The 17,238-nt window shown below is 53.6% G+C and overlaps 1 protein-coding gene across 4 annotated transcripts in view; it reads left to right on the forward strand.

Annotated features, from left to right (window-relative positions):
* IRF2 (interferon regulatory factor 2) overlaps positions 1–13,044 on the forward strand; it is a 72,152-nt gene extending 59,108 nt beyond the window's left edge. For all 4 annotated transcript variants that reach the window (XM_037128792.2, XM_037128791.2, XM_053660037.1 and 1 more), the window contains 3 exons: positions 4,242–4,406; positions 10,403–10,449; positions 11,721–13,044. In XM_037128792.2, the coding sequence (XP_036984687.2) occupies positions 4,242–4,406; positions 10,403–10,449; positions 11,721–12,032 (524 nt within the window). In that variant the 3' untranslated portion in view covers positions 12,033–13,044. The remainder of the gene's footprint in view (positions 1–4,241; positions 4,407–10,402; positions 10,450–11,720) is intronic.
* Positions 13,045–17,238: the final 4,194 nt, after the last annotated feature.

Raw genomic sequence — 17,238 nt, forward strand, 5'->3', positions numbered from 1 at the left:
GATGGACTAGGGACCGTGGCAACAAGCACGGTCAGAGAGCATCTCAGATTTGGGGATTCCCCTGTTTCTCTCTAGGGCTCGCGACTCTGAGTGGGGGAAGTTTCTCAAGTGCCCACAGTCATGTTCAGGTGGAGAGAAGTGGCCACCCCTGCCCGAGGCATAAAGCAACACGCTCCAAGGGGACGGCTGGCTGGAGAGATGATGTAATAAAGTTAACTGAGGGTGCAGGTTGTAGCCTGGGAAACAAAGACTTAACTTGTGGATCCCGGCCACCAGCAGCCGGAAGAAGAGAGTAAAGGAGGTCAAACACATGGTGAAGAAAGGAGACGGGGCTTCCTGGGGGAGCGCGCAGTAGAGTAGGCAGGTGCGGTATTGTGCGGTCGGACGCCTGAAATTCACACCAAGTTCTTAGCCAACGTTACCCCAATAAATTTAATTTTGAAAGCCGAGCAGAGGGGCTTATCTGCTTCTGTGTCTTAAGGCACACGTGTGAAGCGAAATGCAGTATAAAACGAACCCATCTTAGGCGTGCAGTGCTGTGAATTGTGACAGACGGGTCCTCCTGTTGTGTAAGCACCACATAGTCGAGACATGGGGCCCTCTCACCACCTGAGGCAGGTCCCCCCCTACCCGTGGCCTCTGGAGCTGTGGCTGACCACAACCTCTCCACCTCAAAAAGCCCACTGGCTAGGTGTCTTGAAGTTTTCCACAAAATGTGCGTCGTCACATCCGGTGTTGAGAGCGGCCAGGCCTCTGGCTGCTGCCAGTGAGCCTCCTCCGCCCCGCCATTGCTTCTTCTCGCTGTTTGTCCAGCAGGGGCTCATCGCACTGCTGTCTGAGGCGAGGTGGGAAGACCCTCTGCCGTGTGTGGGCACAAAGTGTCCTCTTGCGTGTCCTCTGCTCTTTTGGGGGCCCTGTTTGGGTCGGAGAGGACACCCAGATGAAAACTTAAGTGAGGATGTGTGGAATTAACTTGCGCTGCGAGGCAGAAAGTCAAGACATGTCACAAGGTCCTGTCACATTGCAGTTTTGGCTGAACAGCGGGGACAGCGAGCGAGAGGCACACAGGAAAGAGAGGGCGGGCTGTTCAGGAAAAGGCTCCAAAAAAAACGGAGGCATTGTAAGGACCGCCTGTCGCTCTCCTCCTCGCTGTCCCCTCCCCAAGCCCTCATAGAAGCCTTTGATTCCTCCAACTGGAAAGAAATTCCACTTCCTCAATTCACATCACGCGGCCTCGCCCCCCACTTCCCTCCCCCTTCTTTTTCTCCTCACTGCTGTGCTCAGCTTCCTCTCATTGCTGTGCTCCGTCCGGCCTGGAGTGCTCCCCGGCACCTGGGGCACCGGGGCCATGACCACATCAGTCTTCCTCTGCCCCTCCCAGTACTCGAGAGCAGTGTCTTGTACAAAGTAGATGCTCAATAAATCTCGGCTTGTTGCATCACAGAGTTGCGCATTGGGGAAAAAACAGCAAGGGGGAGAATTCTTGGTCAGGAAGAAGGGATAAAATTAGAAAGATGCTTGAACTGCTGCCATTGTTTATACTCCTAGTTAGCTTGCTGTTTCGGTTCGGGATGACAGTGCAAAAGAGAAATGCACTTTGCAGTATTGGAAGTTAGCGTGGCTTTGGTCTAAATCAAATCTACGTAAGCCTTTAATTGCCTGAGACTGGGTATGGATTAGACGCACCCCCCTCCTCACACGCACGTGCACGCACACACACACACGTATTCTCACACCCTGTTAGGCTTCTGTCTCTACCCACTCACAGCTCCTTAGCACTTGGAAAATCTTGTTTTCCTGCTGTTTCATTCTATTTGGGAGAAGAGGCAGAAGAAACTTGAGAGCGGGCCATGCCGGGCTCCGTCTGTGTCTAGTGAACTGCGTCATTGATGCTCTCATGCTGAAGTCGTCCAGAGGACGGGGCAGGAGTCTGGGGGCCGCCTGCCGGACTTCGCCTGCCTGCCTTCTCCTCCTTCCTCCCCCCTCCAGGGAGACCTGGGCAGCTCCCGCGTCCCCTCCCACAGTGCACTGCGGCTCTGCGGACTCTTCCATCCCCAGCTCTCCTCTTGTAGCCTCTGCCTGCCCTGCCTCTCTTCACTAGAGAAGCAGGAGTTCTCACTCCTTCTCAAACCTTCCCTGAGCAGAAATCAGGTAGTGTTCTCCCTGCCTCAGGCTGTTCATTTCACACCCCCTCCGCCCCACCCCCCAAAGCGATCAAAACAGGAGTCCATGTATAAACAGAACTACTTGAGCAGTTAAAACGCTCGGAGCAGTGGAAACAGGAACTGGTCCCCAAGGGTTGGCTCTCTAGAAGGCTGACCTGTGGCCGCCGTCCTGCCTGACCTTCTAATGTTGCAGATGGCCAAGAAAAGGTCAGGGACAGTACACATAGCACGTAACCATAGCTGTGTGACTTTGGATGAGTAGTTCTACTTCTCTGTGCCTGAGTTTCTTTATTTGTAACAGGATAACCATGGTGTCCCCTGTCAGTTTCACGGCAGAAAATACTCAAATCACTCACACACGAAGCATGAGTAAAACATCGATTAGGATGTCAAAATGCTGCGGCCCTTGGGAGAGCGCCGCGGTGCCTGTGCGGTTATTGGTGCCAGTTCCCAGGTGCCTAAGTCACCGCTGCCTGAAGCTCAAGGTCAGCTCCGTTTCACAGGAGAGCAGGGCACTAGGGGCATGGACATTGAAGCCACGACGAGCTCTTACTCCACACCTGTCCGTCACCGTGGCTAAAGGGAAACCAGTGTGAGGACACCGACGCTGGCGAGGATGTGCATCAGAGGGACCATCCCCGCCCGCTGGCGCGAGCGTGAAATGGTACAGCCACTCCGCACAGCAGTTTGTCGGTTTTTTGTATAACTAAACATGCAGTTGCCGTAGGATCCAGCAACTGCACTCTTGGGCATTTATCCCAGAGACATGGAAACTTATGTTTACACAAATCCTGTACACAGATGTTCACGGCAGCCCTGTTTGTAATCACCAAAGACTGGAAACGACCCAGAAGTCCTTCGGAGGGGTGGTGGTCAGACTGTGGAACATCCCGCCGTGGAATATTACTCAGCAGTGGAAAGGGACCAGCTGTTGACCCCACGACTCGCATGGATAGGTCTCTAGGGAATTATGCTGAGTGAGAAAAGCCAGTCTCGGGGGGTTGCTGCGTGAGTCAGTGAAGGACACATTCTTGAAATGACAAAAATTGCAGAAACCAGAAACAGATGAGTGGATGTCAGGGATTAGCAGCAAGGGCGGGGGGAGGTGGGGGTGGTGACCACAGAGTAACGTGGGGGGTGCTTGTGATGACGAGCGTGGTAGCAGGTACGGGAAACTACATACGTGATGAGATTGCGTAGAAGTAAGCACACACACACGTAACTGCGTGTAAGAAGAAAGGCAAGTGAACTGGATGACGCCAAGCAAGAGACAGGGATGGCTGTCTGTCTGCTCGCGTTGTCCCGTGGTTCTCCACACTGCCACCATTGGAGGGACCGTGGGTCAAAGGCACACGAGATCTCTTTGTATTATTTCTTACAACAGCTGGTGAATCTACAGTCTCACACGTCAAAGTCTGATTTAAAATGAGGAGGCAGGATTCAGAGCCAGGAGGTCAGAATTCGTCCTGTCGGCATTCTGGGGAGTCGCTGCTACTGCCCTGTGTTAAAACTGGAAATTACTGTGCTCCCTTGTTCTGATATTTCATCCGGTGGTCACATGGCCTGCAGGGCAGGAAAAGGGCCGGGAGAGTGGAGCATTCCACAGCCGGGAGTGACGCCGTGGGGCAGTGCGGTGGTTCCTCCTCTTACCAGCATACGATAAAGTCTTTCCGAAGCCCAGAACATAGCACCAGAATGAGCAGAGAACAGAAGGGAGTCGGGGTCAAAGCACAGTGTGTCTGGCCCTGGGGCTAAGTCTGGACGCTGCCCATGGTCCTACAGCCTTGACCATGACTGGGTTAAGTCTGGGACACTGTCACGTGTGAGCACCATTGGCAGGCCCGCCGGAAATAGCCCTGCGTGCGGAGCCAGGTCTTTGGCAAGCTGCCTCTCTGGAGACGTTAACCCAAAGCTAAGGCTTGTTCTTTGGTTTCGTGGCAGATGGCATGTGGTGACTGAGAATTGGACTCCTGGCTCTTTGGCCTTTTGTGGGGGAAGGTTTTCTGTTGTGAGAGTGTGTTTTAGAATTGGGAAATCAGGAGGTGTTGGTGCATGATGGCTTCCTTTTCTTTGAAGTTGTAGGACCGTCACCTCTGGACAGCAACATTGAGGATCAAGAGATTGTCACTAATCCACCAGATATTTGCCAAGTAGTGGAGGTGACCACTGAGAGCGATGAGCAGCCAGTCAGCATGAGCGAGCTGTACCCTCTGCAGATTTCCCCCGTGTCTTCCTATGCAGGTAAGGGGGGCCAGGGCAGCTCTGGGGCTGAGCAAGGAGTGAGTGGGGCGGGGGCTGTCCTTTAGTCCAGGGTGGCCCATGTCCCTGCCCAGCAAAGGGCCTCTCCTCTCTCCTGGGAACTGTTCTTGCTTTAATTTTCTTGACCAGCATAACTTGGAGACCATTCTTCACAGAGGAGACAGTCCCGGCATTTTTTTTTTACTTGATCACCCATAACGTTTTCATGTATCACTAACGAATAATAATATTCCTTTGGGGAAGTAGTTCACCTGAGTCCATTATATTTGCACAAATTCTTAGAAATTCCGAAGGGTGTTTGGCATGGAATCTGAGTTGGACCAAGCTGGATAGGACCTCAAGGAACACTTCTTCCAGTTCTTTTGGAAGTGAAGGGACTTGTTCCAGGTCACATGGCCAGGAAGTGTCTGGGTCGGGACTCGAACTAGCCCTTCGGACCCCACAGCTCATCCCATTCCCCCCGGGTTACTTGTGACTCCCCCATCTGTTCCTCTTCTTTTTCGATTCGGTCCGGCTTCCCGTGGGGCCTGACAGCTGAGCCCATCTCTGAGCTCCCAGGAGGCGGCTGCAGCCGTGCAGGGATTGGCTCAGACAGTCACAGGCCCGGAGCCCGACCCAGGCGGCTTCCCCTCCTTACAGACCACAGTGACGGCCCCTTTCTTCCACCAGCATCACAGGCTGTCCTACTCGGCGCTCTCCGTTTGATCTGGGGGCACTCGACTGTAACTAGGAAATACAGATTCCAAGTCGGTGTTGTTGCTCGCAGACGTCAGAAACACAGAGCACAGGCCCCAGCTTGAGTAGCTGCAGTCAACTGAGTTCTCCCCGGTGTCCCTTCTGCGGGCTGCCACACCGAGTGTGCTTCGGTTAGGGTGCCGACCCAGGGACAGGTGGTTTGTGACTTACCAGTCACTGAATCCCCCAAACCCCAACTTTCTCTTTTAACTTTTAAATAATGGTGGTAAAATACACATAACGTGAAATATACCAGCTTTGCTCCTCCGCTGGCATCAAGTGCGTTCACGCTGTACAGCCATCACTGCTGTCCATCTCCAGAACGTTCATCACCAGCTCACTCTCCCCGCTCCCCCCAGCGTCTGGGAGCTACCATTCTACTTTCTGTGAGTTCGGCTGCTTCAGATACGTCATCTGCGTGGAAGTGGAGAGTATGCGACCTCTGTGACTGGCTTCTTTCACTTAGCACAAGTGCTCAGGGCCCTCGCTTTCCTTTCTGCTTGGACAACTAAAGCCGTGTGAGAACGGCCTTGGCCACAGGAGGCTTATAACCTGTTGAGCAGGACAAGCTTGTCATCTGTTATTTAGGCATGAAGCCTGTTTGGATCCCTACATGGGAGTCCCTCGCTGTGTGTTTCCTGTGCCTGGGGACCATGCTCCTCTTGGAGCTCATCGGCGTCATCGTCATAAGAGTAATCCCGCTGGCCTAGGTGCCATGATCATTCCCTCGTTGAAATCGGGAATCCAGGGCCCATGTGGCCAAAGCGGTGTGTCCAGGGGCGGAGGACAGGGCAGCACAGTGAGCACCCACGTGGAGCTTAGGCCAAGGGCCCACTCTTACCCCATCACCCCAGTGCTGCCCGGGCCAGCTGGCCACATGGGCTCCGCCATCAGAACACGTCACCTCCCATCCCCCCATGATCTCGGAGAGCCCCCGGAATGAGGCCCAGAGACAGTTCCTGCCTCAGTGTTACAAGCAGAGATAATTGAAGGTTGACCACAAGGCTCCTCTGTTTCTACTTACAAAGCAGCGTGGCTGCCACATGATGCACCATTGTCACTCCCCACGTGGTCTTCGTGACGGGCTAGAGCTTTAGGGTGGGTTTTTCCATGCGTGCGTTCAGTGCGACTTTTCTGGCGTCTCCTCTGGAACGACCTCTGCTGGCGTGTCCGCCCGCAGTGGCGTTTTGCTTTAGCAGAGGAATCCCGAGAACAGCTGACTCACGCAGAGAGAGATGCAAGTCTCATTAGCCTTTCAGGCATTTATTTGCATGGGTTTGAAAAGCAGGCCTTCAGTGCCAGGCCGCGGGGTTTGGTGGGAGGCCGGCCTTGAGTTCTTTCTGTTGTTTTCACTGTCTGAATTCTCCAGAGCCCTTTGGAGGGAGGCCTGTCGGTTGGAGCCAAAATGTTTCATCACTTATTTTTTTCATAAGTCCGTTAGTGGCGATGGCGAGTTCAAGTTTATTTAGTCAGGAATTCTAGAGCATGCTGATAGGAAAGGCAGTTTTTTTGGTCCTTGGTCAACTTTCTACCTCTGTTCCCTGGTGGGGTTGGCTCTTTGCCCGTTTTCCGTGACGGGTTTTTTTGTTGTTGTTTTGATTATTCCACTGAATTTCAGCCCTTTCTAACCACTTCCATTCATGTGTTGCAGAGACTGGTATTTGGAGGCCGCCGTTAGCTATTTTTTCCCCTGCTGGTCACTGAAATAAAATCCCAACAGGATTACAAAACCGCATTCAGTTTTGCAAATCTATCTTCTCTCTAGTCTAAGTAGATGGTGAGCAAGCAGCGATGGGGGTGGAAGTCTTTGCATGGGGTGTTTTTAAGGCACAGCATCAGATTCTAGTTGGATTCGTAAGACTTTCGTCCCAGGGAGGGTTGTCCCAGAGCCCAGCCTTGGGAAACGAGGGGAGAGTTGTTTTGTTTTTAAAGGTCCCCTGTAAGAGGGCCTCTTGCCTGCTGTGTGACACCAGGGTGTCATTAGGTTGTTGATAGTTTCGTAAAAGTGTCACAGGAGCCTGTTGGAGGGGCCTGGGTGAGGGGATGGGGTCGAGCTGGGGGAGGAGGCACGGTACAGGGGATTCACCGCTCACAGCCGAGAGAACGGAGACCGCCTCCCCACCGACAACCGGCAGTGAAGGTGCCGAGTCCCCAGGGACCCCAGTGCCTTCTGTTGGGTGAGGCAGGGACAAAGCTCCTCCGAGATGAAGGTGACTCTGATTTGAGCCTTTTCTCAAGCCTTCTAGTGAAAGTAACTGAGCAAATGATTGAGGGAAAGAAATTCTGTCAAGCTTAATACGACTTGTTGTACAAGAACCTTCCAGAAAAGGTACCAGGATGTCAGAGGGCAGAGAGGCTTTGCTGGAAAACGTACTGTCCCCCCGGCCCCTGAAGTTCCTGAGATGGTTCGACAGTGAAGACTGGGCTGCATCGGAGTGTGAGCCAAAGGTGAGCGTCGCCCGAGCGCTGCAGACCTGGAAGAAGAATCTTCGAGAGCATCTAATCTGAACGCCTTCCCAGGTGCTTTCAGGGAAACCGAGGCCAGAAAGATGAAATGAGTGACTCATATACCTGTTATTACTCTCAGAAATTATTCAGACCATGCTGGGAAGCACCTCCCAATTATGTTTTATTCCACTGTGTTCGAAGTAAATAAAAAGCCAGATCTGAATTAATTGGAAGGAAAAATGAAGTAACTCATGTTGCTATTGAAAGTGGCAATAATGGTGAAGTAAAACCAGGGAAATGGGCCCAAGTACCCCCCCCCCCAAAGTGCTGTGTGCCAGAGCTCCAGGGGTGGCCGTGGGAACCAGTCATTCTGGAGAGAGTGTCTTGGGTCCTAAGGCTGGAGCTTCAAGCATGAAGCTCTTAGGCTGAAGGCAGCCAAGGTCATCATCCTCTTCAAGGGCGGCATTGGAAAGCTCAGTTTTCCAGCGTGCAGAGCCTTCATGACCACTCCGGAAGCATCGGCCCTCATTTAGAGACCATGCTCTCTCAGCCAACATTTGTGTCAGCTGGAGCGTGAGTTCAGAACACGTGTGTCTTTGCGTGTCTCCGGCTGGGTCCCTGAAGCTGAGGACTGGCTGCTCCATGGCCGTTAGCACTCTGACCGCGTGCATGGTCTGTGCCAGGTGTGACCAGGGAGCCTCACCCAGGCTCTGCCCTCCAGCCCCTCCGGAAACTGCCTTGGGCTGCGGTGGGATTCCAGAGCCTTGGTAACAACTGCGCATTTTTGCGCATTTCCAGCCCCGAAAGCACACCTGTTTTGTTTTTCTTTGAAGGGGACAGTTATTTACAGAGGGTAACTGGGGGGGAAGGGCCTAGACATACAGGAAAGGAAGAGAAACCTTGGTCTCTGCAGAACACAGACAAAGCCAAGCATAGAAATGGAAAAGGGGATCTTGAAATTTCGTCAGACACCAGAGCAGCAGGCGTGATACTGAGGCTGTTAGCAGCCGACGGTCTGTGGCTCGTAGTCAGGGAAGCTTCGGGGACACCTGCTCAGTCTGAGGAGAGCACAGGTCATCCTCTCGTCATTCACAGTCCCCCTCGGCTGTCACTCACAGCCTGGAAATCACCGGAGAACAACGGCTGAGAACCCAGCAGAAAGGCTCCAGGTGGGGCCCCTGTGGCCGCTCGCTTGCTGCTTTCTCTGTTAGGGAGAAGGGTGGCTCAGTCTGTCCCCGTGCTCCCCCGCCTTCAGCTCACAGAGGGCCTGGTCTGCGCCCAGGGCTCTGGGCTGCGGCTGTGCCAGCTGCGCCGCCGGCAAGCCGTGACCCTGGAAGCCGGTTCCTCAGTGGGAGGATGACAGCGCCGCCTCCCAATGCGGACTCCCGGGGAGGCCAAGGAGGCCTGCGTCCCCAGTGTGGCCCAGCCCCACGCACGTGGCCGTGCGTGACCGTGTGCTGGGACGGTCGCTCTTCGGGGCCCAGCCTCGGGGGTCTCTGAGGGTCTCTGGGTTTCATAAGTTCTACCCTTGGTGCTTTGCTTTCCCAAAGCTGTGAACTTTGAACAACTTTAAAAAAATCTTGTGTTTTATGTAGATTTGTAATCAAAAAAGTCAATTTGGCATTGACTTTGACGCTGTTAATCTAGCATGTGCAAACTGACCGAGGCACAGTTCAAAGGCACAGCAACCTGCACTGAGTGTTGTTCAGTGAGGCCCCTGCCAGGGCCTGTCCAGACCTGCCCCGTGCCTCTCACTCGGTCAGCACGTAGCCCCGTTGGGGAGGTGTGACCCTGCCATTTGGCAGATTGGGAAACCGCAGCTCCGGGAAGGGAGGTGACTTGTCCCGCAGCTCCCGGCTGGCAGGCTGAATCCGGATGCTGACAGACTCTAGTTTTGCAGCTTCAGACAACACGCATTTCTTATCCTGCCATTTCTGAGGCTCAGGAGGGCAGGCCTGGCTGAGCTCAGAGCAGCAGGGACCGACGTCCAAGCTCAGAGCGCGTGGGCTCCTCGTGTTGTCCCACTGAGGGCCTCCATCTCTTGCCATCTGTGGGCTGGAAGCAGCCCTTAATTCTTCGTCCCACGAACCTCCCCCTGGAAGAACCTCCCCAGACTCAGGTTCAGCCTCGTGTTACATAATCACACACACCTCATCCCCATCGCGGCCGTGTACTGTTGGGTTAAAGCAAGTCACGGGTCCCAGTCACCCTCCCAAGGAGGGAACCCCACAGGAAAGTAATCACCGGGATAAGGATCATGGTGGCCACCCCGGAATATGCCCACCCACAGTAACTGGGTGGGAGATGCAACTTACAGATCCAGGACATACACACTGGGGGGGGTGTGAGGTAAAGAAGGGGTCTGTCTGGTCGGGGTGGCGGAGGAAGACTCTGACACGTGGTGAACTTGTGGACTTGCACCTGAGGAGTGGACCCGTGGGGGCGTTGAAAGAGGGGTGGTGAGGACCAGGCCTGGCGAGGAGGCAGGTGTGAGCAGAGAGCGTGGGGAGCAGGAAGCAGGTGGCACCCCAGCGATCGTCACCCCATCCTGGCCAGTGGAGAGTGAGCTGCCCCTGAACCCTTTCTCTTTAGGGCCAGTGAGAGTGCCCCCATGCACGCTAGCATCTCCCAAGCACACGAGTTTGACCTGACAAGGGGGACAGAAATTACGAGTTTTAGTTACCCATTTCTCTTGGGAAAAAAAGACGTGCCGATACCTTTTTTAACACTGCCCGAGCCCCGAAACCGTTCGTGTGGCAGGAATGATGGCCCTGTGTGTTTCTCTCTCTGCACAGGAAGCGAAACTACGGACAGTGTGCCCAGTGACGAAGAGAGCGCCGAGGTAAGCACGCCGGCCACCACGCCTCCCGATGGGCACCGGGTCCTCCCTGCTAGTGAAGGTTCTTTTCTGTTGGTCGGGAGGGTTACTCTTGGATTTTTGTGTGTGTGGTAAAGTACACGAAATGTGACTTTTACCGTATTGCAGAGTTCGAAGTGTAAGATTAAGCCTTGGGAAGTGCATGGGAGGGAAGGGAGCCCGAGGTCACCCCTGGGAAGAGAGGCTGTGATGGCGGAAGAGGAAACCGGACCGGGCCAGGCGCGCTGTGCTTCTTACCGCTGCCCACAGCTGCGTTTGTGTGCAGAGGCAGGAGTCCAGGTGGCCAAAAGCAGTGGCCGGCCGTAGTCCTTAGAAAGTGCCGACTGAGCAGAGGTGGCCCCCTGTGCACCGGGGCCCCGGCCCACTGTGCTCGCGTCCCAGAGGCCAGGTGTGTGTTCGATCTTGATCAGGAGTCACCTGCCTCTGGTTTCCCTCCGGGCTCACATGAGGGCAGGGAATGGCTGTAATGGTGATGGAAAGCACTCCTGCTTCGTGTCTGTGTCAGAGAGGGGGGGAGACAGACAGACAGAGACACACACACGCTAATGGTGGTTTGAATTAGTGGTTTCCCAGGGTACCAAATACTTCCAAGTACAGTCCAGGAATCCCGAAAAGACAGAACTAGGTGTAGAAACTCATGTACATTCCGACCCTGTTTCTTCAAGGTCAGGAAACCAGCTCCTTCTCTGAATGATGCCACCCTCGGGGCTGGCCATTGGCTTGGCACCCCAGAGCCCTAAGCGTCACCCGTTTGAAAGCAGCCAAGGGGGACTCCCTGTTTGGTACTGAGTTTCTCACTTCCTTCCCTCTGAAAATGCAAGTTGTCTCAAAGATCCGATGGGGCCACCCAGCAGGAACCAAGTCACCACGACAGACCGACCATCGAGGCCTAAGACCCGTCTAATGATCAGGCTGGGCAGCCAGGGCAGAGGGGAGCCGGCGCCATGGGGCTGCCTGTTCTCCTGCCTTTGTAGTCCAGTCCTGGCTGCATGCCTGCCCCTGTGGTAGCAAATGGGAGTTGGTGAAAGGGAGGAGAGACCACTGCGTGGGGTGAGACTAGCTGGACCGGGACTTCGGCTGAGGGATGTGGACTCCCTACGCTTCTGTCCCTTCCACAACCCTTAAGAAATCCAGTTAAACACTAATACATGGGAACGGTAGTCCTCTTTTTTTTTTTTAAAGCTATTTCCTAGAAAGCCAAGAAAATAACATGTTTTCATTATTTCCTTCGAAAGGGACGGCCACCCTGGCGGAAGAGGAACATTGAAGGCAAACAGTACCTCAGCAACATGGGGACACGGAGCACCTACCTGTTGCCCAGCATGGCGACCTTCGTGACCTCCAACAAGCCGGACCTCCAGGTCACCATCAAAGAAGAGAACTACCCTATGCCCTTCAGCAGCTCCTGGCCCCCTTACCCAGACCACCCGCTCGCGTCCTCCGTCGCCCCCGCCACCCCCAGCGGCAGTCGGCCGGACCGGGAGACTCGGGCCAGCGTCATCAAGAAGACGTCCGACATCGCCCAGGCCCGAGTCAAGAGCTGTTAAGCCGTTGACTTCCCCTGGTGGCCGTTGGGGTTTTCTTGGCTTTGTGTTGTTGTTCGTTTGTAGTTTGTTTTTCTCTCTGACACCCGTTTTAGACAAATCTACAGGAAAAGCCTTGGCAGTAGAACACGGACCGCTGTGTCCGACCCCAGGACTGGAGCGTCGCTTTAACTCAGGACTCCAGCCCAGTGGCAGACATGTGTCTCTAAGAGCCTGCTGGATCTCCCAGGGCTGCTCCCTCAAGTTCAAGGACGTCATAGGACCAACACCCACACGGGCAGTGAGGTGCTGCATTGCCTGCAGTCAAGGCCAGCATGGTGGAGTGGATGCCTCCGAGTGGACGAGAAAATGTGAACTAGCTGGAATTTTTTATTCTTGTGAATATGTACATAGGGCAGTACTAGCGACGTTTGCAGTCGGCTTCTGCACCTTATCTTAAAGCACTTACAGATAGACCTTCTCGTGACCTTGCCCTCCTCCCCAGCACATTCAGCACCCCTTCCCCACCCTTCCCCACGCCTCCCCTCCACCCCTCCCGGTTCCTTTCCTCCTTCTCCTCTCTCAGTGGCTGTGTTCCACATCCCTGGGAGGGGAGGAGAAGAAAATGAACTTCTCCACAGATGTCCCATGTTAAGACTGCTTTAAAAAAAGACAAAAAATCTTTCTAATCTGCTATGCTTGAATGCCACGCGGTACAAAGGAAAACTATCATGGAGACCTTATGCAAATTCTCAGATTTGAAGACAAAAAAAAAAGTACTCTAATTCTAACCAGAGCAAGCTTTTTTATTTTTTATACAGGGAAATATTTTATTCAAGGTGAAAATTCTAAAGAAAATATAATTGTTTTTTATCTTTTCTACAGCAAATTTATAATTTTAAGATTTCTTTTCTTGTTTATCAGCAGTTGTTATTACACCCTTGTGGCACATTTTTTTTAATTTTGTAAAGGTGAAAAAGCTTTTATGAGCTCATGTAGCAATCAAATTATCCTGTGGATTGATAATAAATGAATATGATATATAGTTAAATTTTTAATGGGCATCCTGCCTGCTCTGTCTGGGTCTGCTTTGGAGCACAACCATGGGGCAGGGCCCACAAAGCACCATTTCTTCTTGGGGACCAAACAATTTTCCCTTCTTCAGCACGAGACACGCCGGAGGGCCGTACCGTGAGCACACGGATGGCTTCCTCCACAGAGGGCTCGCCCTGAGCCGGGTGCTGTGCTGAACGTTCTGTAGGAGTTACCCCCAGTCGAGGGGGGACACACACAGGGCGGGGATTTACCTCACTTCCCGCGGAGGGAACAGAGGCTGAAAACGGGAGCCCCCTTACTCCAGGTCACACGGGTGGTGAGAGGCAAGGCCGTGAGTGAGGCCCGAGTCAGCTGTGACAATGGGGCGAGTCTTCCCCGCCCCGCCGTTCTGCTCTGCCCTGAGTGCCTGCCACTTGCTTCTGTGCTGCCCCTGTTCTCACTGGAGGCTGCACCTGTGACTAAAGTTCTGTATTGAGTCACACGCTGGGCCCATGGACAAGACGTCTTCGAGAGCCAGCAGTGCTTGCTGGGGTCCGACTCTAAGCCCATCTTCTTTCTAGAAGCCGGGGACTTAGACATAGGTCCCAGAACTTAAGGGCGTGTCTTTTCGAGTAAGAAGCATGGATTTGACGACCCCCGATGCCCCCACCCATGTGGTACTTCAGGGTGTATCCCTGACCTTGGGGGAGCCCCTCCGAGTCACCTCTCACACTCCCATGACAGCTGTGAAATCGGGGAACTGAGACTTAGCTGCCTGCCTCCGACCTTGGAGGTTGTGGAGGAAAGTGTGAGGTTAACGTTTGAAAAGCCTCCTTCGGGTCAAAGACAAAGGGCTGGTTTTAGGCGTCTCACTGTCTGGCTGCGGGGCTGACCGGTGGCCGTAAGTTAGCCAGCCCTGCACAAAAATTAACAGGCATTCGACCCCTGGCTGAGTCGGCGTTGAAGCGCCACAGGTCGCTGACAGCCTGGCCCCGGGAGGAGCGCTTTGCTGACCACGTGTTTTCCTCCATTTCACAGGAAAACCTCCCTTTCTTAGTCACCGGGAGGAAAGGGACGCCCTGGCCTCCGGGCACGGGGCTCGGAGTTAAGCCCCCTTCTCCCAGTTCCCCGTGACTGGCATCTGCGTCATTTTCTTTAGTCGCCCTGTTTTAAGGTAAATTTAGAGAAACAGTAACAGGGGCCCTGAGTCCCAAGGTCAGGCTCTCGAAGGGTTGGGGGTGGCCCCGTCCCCCACCCCAAGCCCAGAGAGAGCACTCGGCTCACTTCCTGCGCGGGTCAGCAGTCCTGCCGGTCCCCAGCGCCATGCACCTGTGCCCTCCGCCCCTCTGGTTGGAGCCGGACTCCCAGAACCTTGCCCAGTGAAGGAAAATTCAGGATTTAGAAACGCAAGGTCGAAGTGCCTGCGATGCTCCACAGCTAATCAGGCCGTGAGAACCAGAAGCACGATTAAGTCATTCCCGAGAAAGGCGGTTTCGTTTCTAAGGGTTACTGGGCAGTAGTGTAGGGAAACCAGCTCTTCGGGGGACAGTGCAGTGCTGAGGGTCGGCAGGAGGCAGCGGAACCAGCGGGGCGTGTCGCGGACCCACGCCTCCGACCTTGTCAGTGACAGGAAGTCCCAGGGACATGTGCTTCCTCGGGCTGGCATCTGAGCGAGCTGATAATGCTTTTATGATGGGCTTGGCTGTGCGCATGTGTGTGCGTGTTAAGTAGCCAGCGGTGTGACAACCACGGGGACAATAGTCTCCATTCTCTGCAGCCGGCACCGAAGCCACTCCCTGGTAATGAGGAACCTGGCACAGCTGTGAACTCTGACCCCAGTGACAGGAATTTCCGCCTCAGCGCAAGGTTGAGAGAACCAGCACAGGCTTCCAGAACACCATTTGCAAGTCTCTAAACAAATCCATGTTCAGCTGTAACATATTTTCCATGTTTGGGTGAAGTCGCTGCCAAAAGAGGTGTTTAGTCTATTTAAATGTATTTATAGAGAAGAAGAAATAGGCATGGATCAGAAATACACACAACACAAATCCAGTGGAAATTAAAACCCCCAAATAGAATCTTCCCCCCACCCCCGCCAGAGCTCAAGTGCACTAAACGATCAAGTAACTGCTACTGAGACGAAAATGTTAGGAACGAGTAAGATTGGTGATTTGGCATGTGCTTTTGTAAGTATTTTGCAAGTGAATGAAAAAGATATTAAGCCCCAAACGGCCTCCCGCTCTGAGCTAGAGAGATGGAACCTTAGACATTCCATTTGCTTGAGGCCATTCTTTGAACTTCGCATTCATTCGGGTTTCAAAGCCCTGTTATTCTAGCTATGGACAAACAGACCCAGATAAAAGGTGAAAATAAGAACCCCACCGTTCAGCCAAATGTCTGCTGAAGAAAGACAAAAGGCATGCTGGAAAGAGGCTGGCAGACAGGTAGCCGAGCCGCGTCGCTGGCACACGGGGAAAGCTATCCAGTGTCTCGGTAGCAGTTCAAGTTTGGAAGGAGAGTGGAGGCAGAACTGGATTATACCTGGTGGTGTCCAGCTCCCTCATCCTGAAATTCCATCCAGTGCCACACCCAGGGCCAGGTGACCAGAGCCAGTGGGACCATCAGCCGAGGGCTGGGAGCCAGCACGCTCGCTCCATCCGTGGTTCCCGAGGCCGTGGGAGACCCCGCCCCCGGGGTTTCACAGTCCGCAGGACTTCGAGCTTCTCAGGGCTGTGTCTCAGCCACCTTTCCTTCCCAACCTGTGGGCCGAGGTTGGCTCCATAGTAGGCAGTCATCCCAGGGTCTCCTCCCCCCCCACCCCGGGATCATCGCATCAGTGTCAAGAGCAGGGCAGGGACCCTTGGCAGTGCCCCTCAGGAACACAACCAGCCGTGGAGAGGGGAGCCCTGGGCTGTGTCCACGCAAAATGGTGGTGGGTAGGACAGTGCCCTGCCCGGCTTCTGGGCCCCGAGAGCACCCCGTGCCTTGGTCATTGCTGGCCCCTCTGTGCAGGCAAACACGGGTATTGTGAAGGTTTCCCTCCGAGGCCATGGCGACATCAGGTGCAAGGGCTCCTGTCTCTCTCTGCTACTGAAAATACTGCCCGGGAGGAAGGAAGTGGCCAGGCCTAAGAGCCGCTTTTAGCAAAAATGTTAAGTCTGTCCAAGAACTTGAGTCATGCTGTGGAAGGATCAAGATGCAGGGTGTTCGCATCAAAGTTCGCAGGGTCTGAAAAGAGCATTTTCTGGAGTCCCGCGACTAGTTTCTTAAGGAGGGAAGCCGCGGGTGCTCCCGTTGCTCCCAGCGAGCTGCCGGTTGGAGGGTCAGCAGTCTCTCTGTTCTGCTTCATGAACGTGTTCAGAGAGAGAGACCACTGGCTCTGTGGGAGGCCTGGTGCTGGACTGTGCAACGCCGGTCCGTTAACCCCTTACACGCACGGTTGGGGAAGTGCCACCATCACACACAACAGCCTGTGTGGCGAAAACAGTTCATTTTAGTAACATGACTGTTTTTTGCAGGTGCAAAAAAAATTTCCCAGGTGACAGCATCTCTAAGTTTCAGTTTTGATTGAGAAGAGCGTTTTGAAACCTAAGTGCCAAACATCCATCCACGTGAATCATCAGGAAAGAGAATGCCCCAACGTCCCTTCCATCTTCCAGAAGCTTGGGTTGAGGATCGGAGAATCCTCGGATTCTACAAATTCTCTCGAATGCACCAGCTCAAAGGCCTGGACATTGCAAACTCAAAAATTTTACCCGAACACACTGCCTGAGACGTCAGGAGAATGTTAGCAGCTACAGGGGTTCCTCACGGTTACTGGTGGCTGAGGCTTTATTTATTTCTAGAACTAACATCAATGAGAGTGAACTCGACAAAAGTTTCCTCTTCTGTCTTCCAACAAGATTACACACTTAAACTGCAGCATTTCCTGTGGGGAGCTCATGTATCGTGTTTTTAATGTAATTATGAAATACAGAAGAGATTTCTCAGGCTGAGCCTTAACATACTCAGGGTCTAGGCAAATAGAAAGTTTAGGAACAATGTGAAATGCAGCCCCGTGTCGTTGCTCAAATTTCACCTGATGGCTTCAGGGGTTCTTTGCAGCTTGGCTGTGGCACGGGAAGGAAATCGCAGGCTGGCTGAGTGATTCATGTTTGCAAACCTTTATTTGCTAGATGGATTTAAAGTGCTGTAA

This window comes from Artibeus jamaicensis, unplaced genomic scaffold (genome assembly GCF_021234435.1).
Source record: "Artibeus jamaicensis isolate MK-2021 breed Jamaican fruit bat unplaced genomic scaffold, CSHL_Jam_final scaffold_833, whole genome shotgun sequence".
In the NCBI taxonomy this organism is placed as follows: domain Eukaryota; kingdom Metazoa; phylum Chordata; class Mammalia; order Chiroptera; family Phyllostomidae; genus Artibeus; species Artibeus jamaicensis.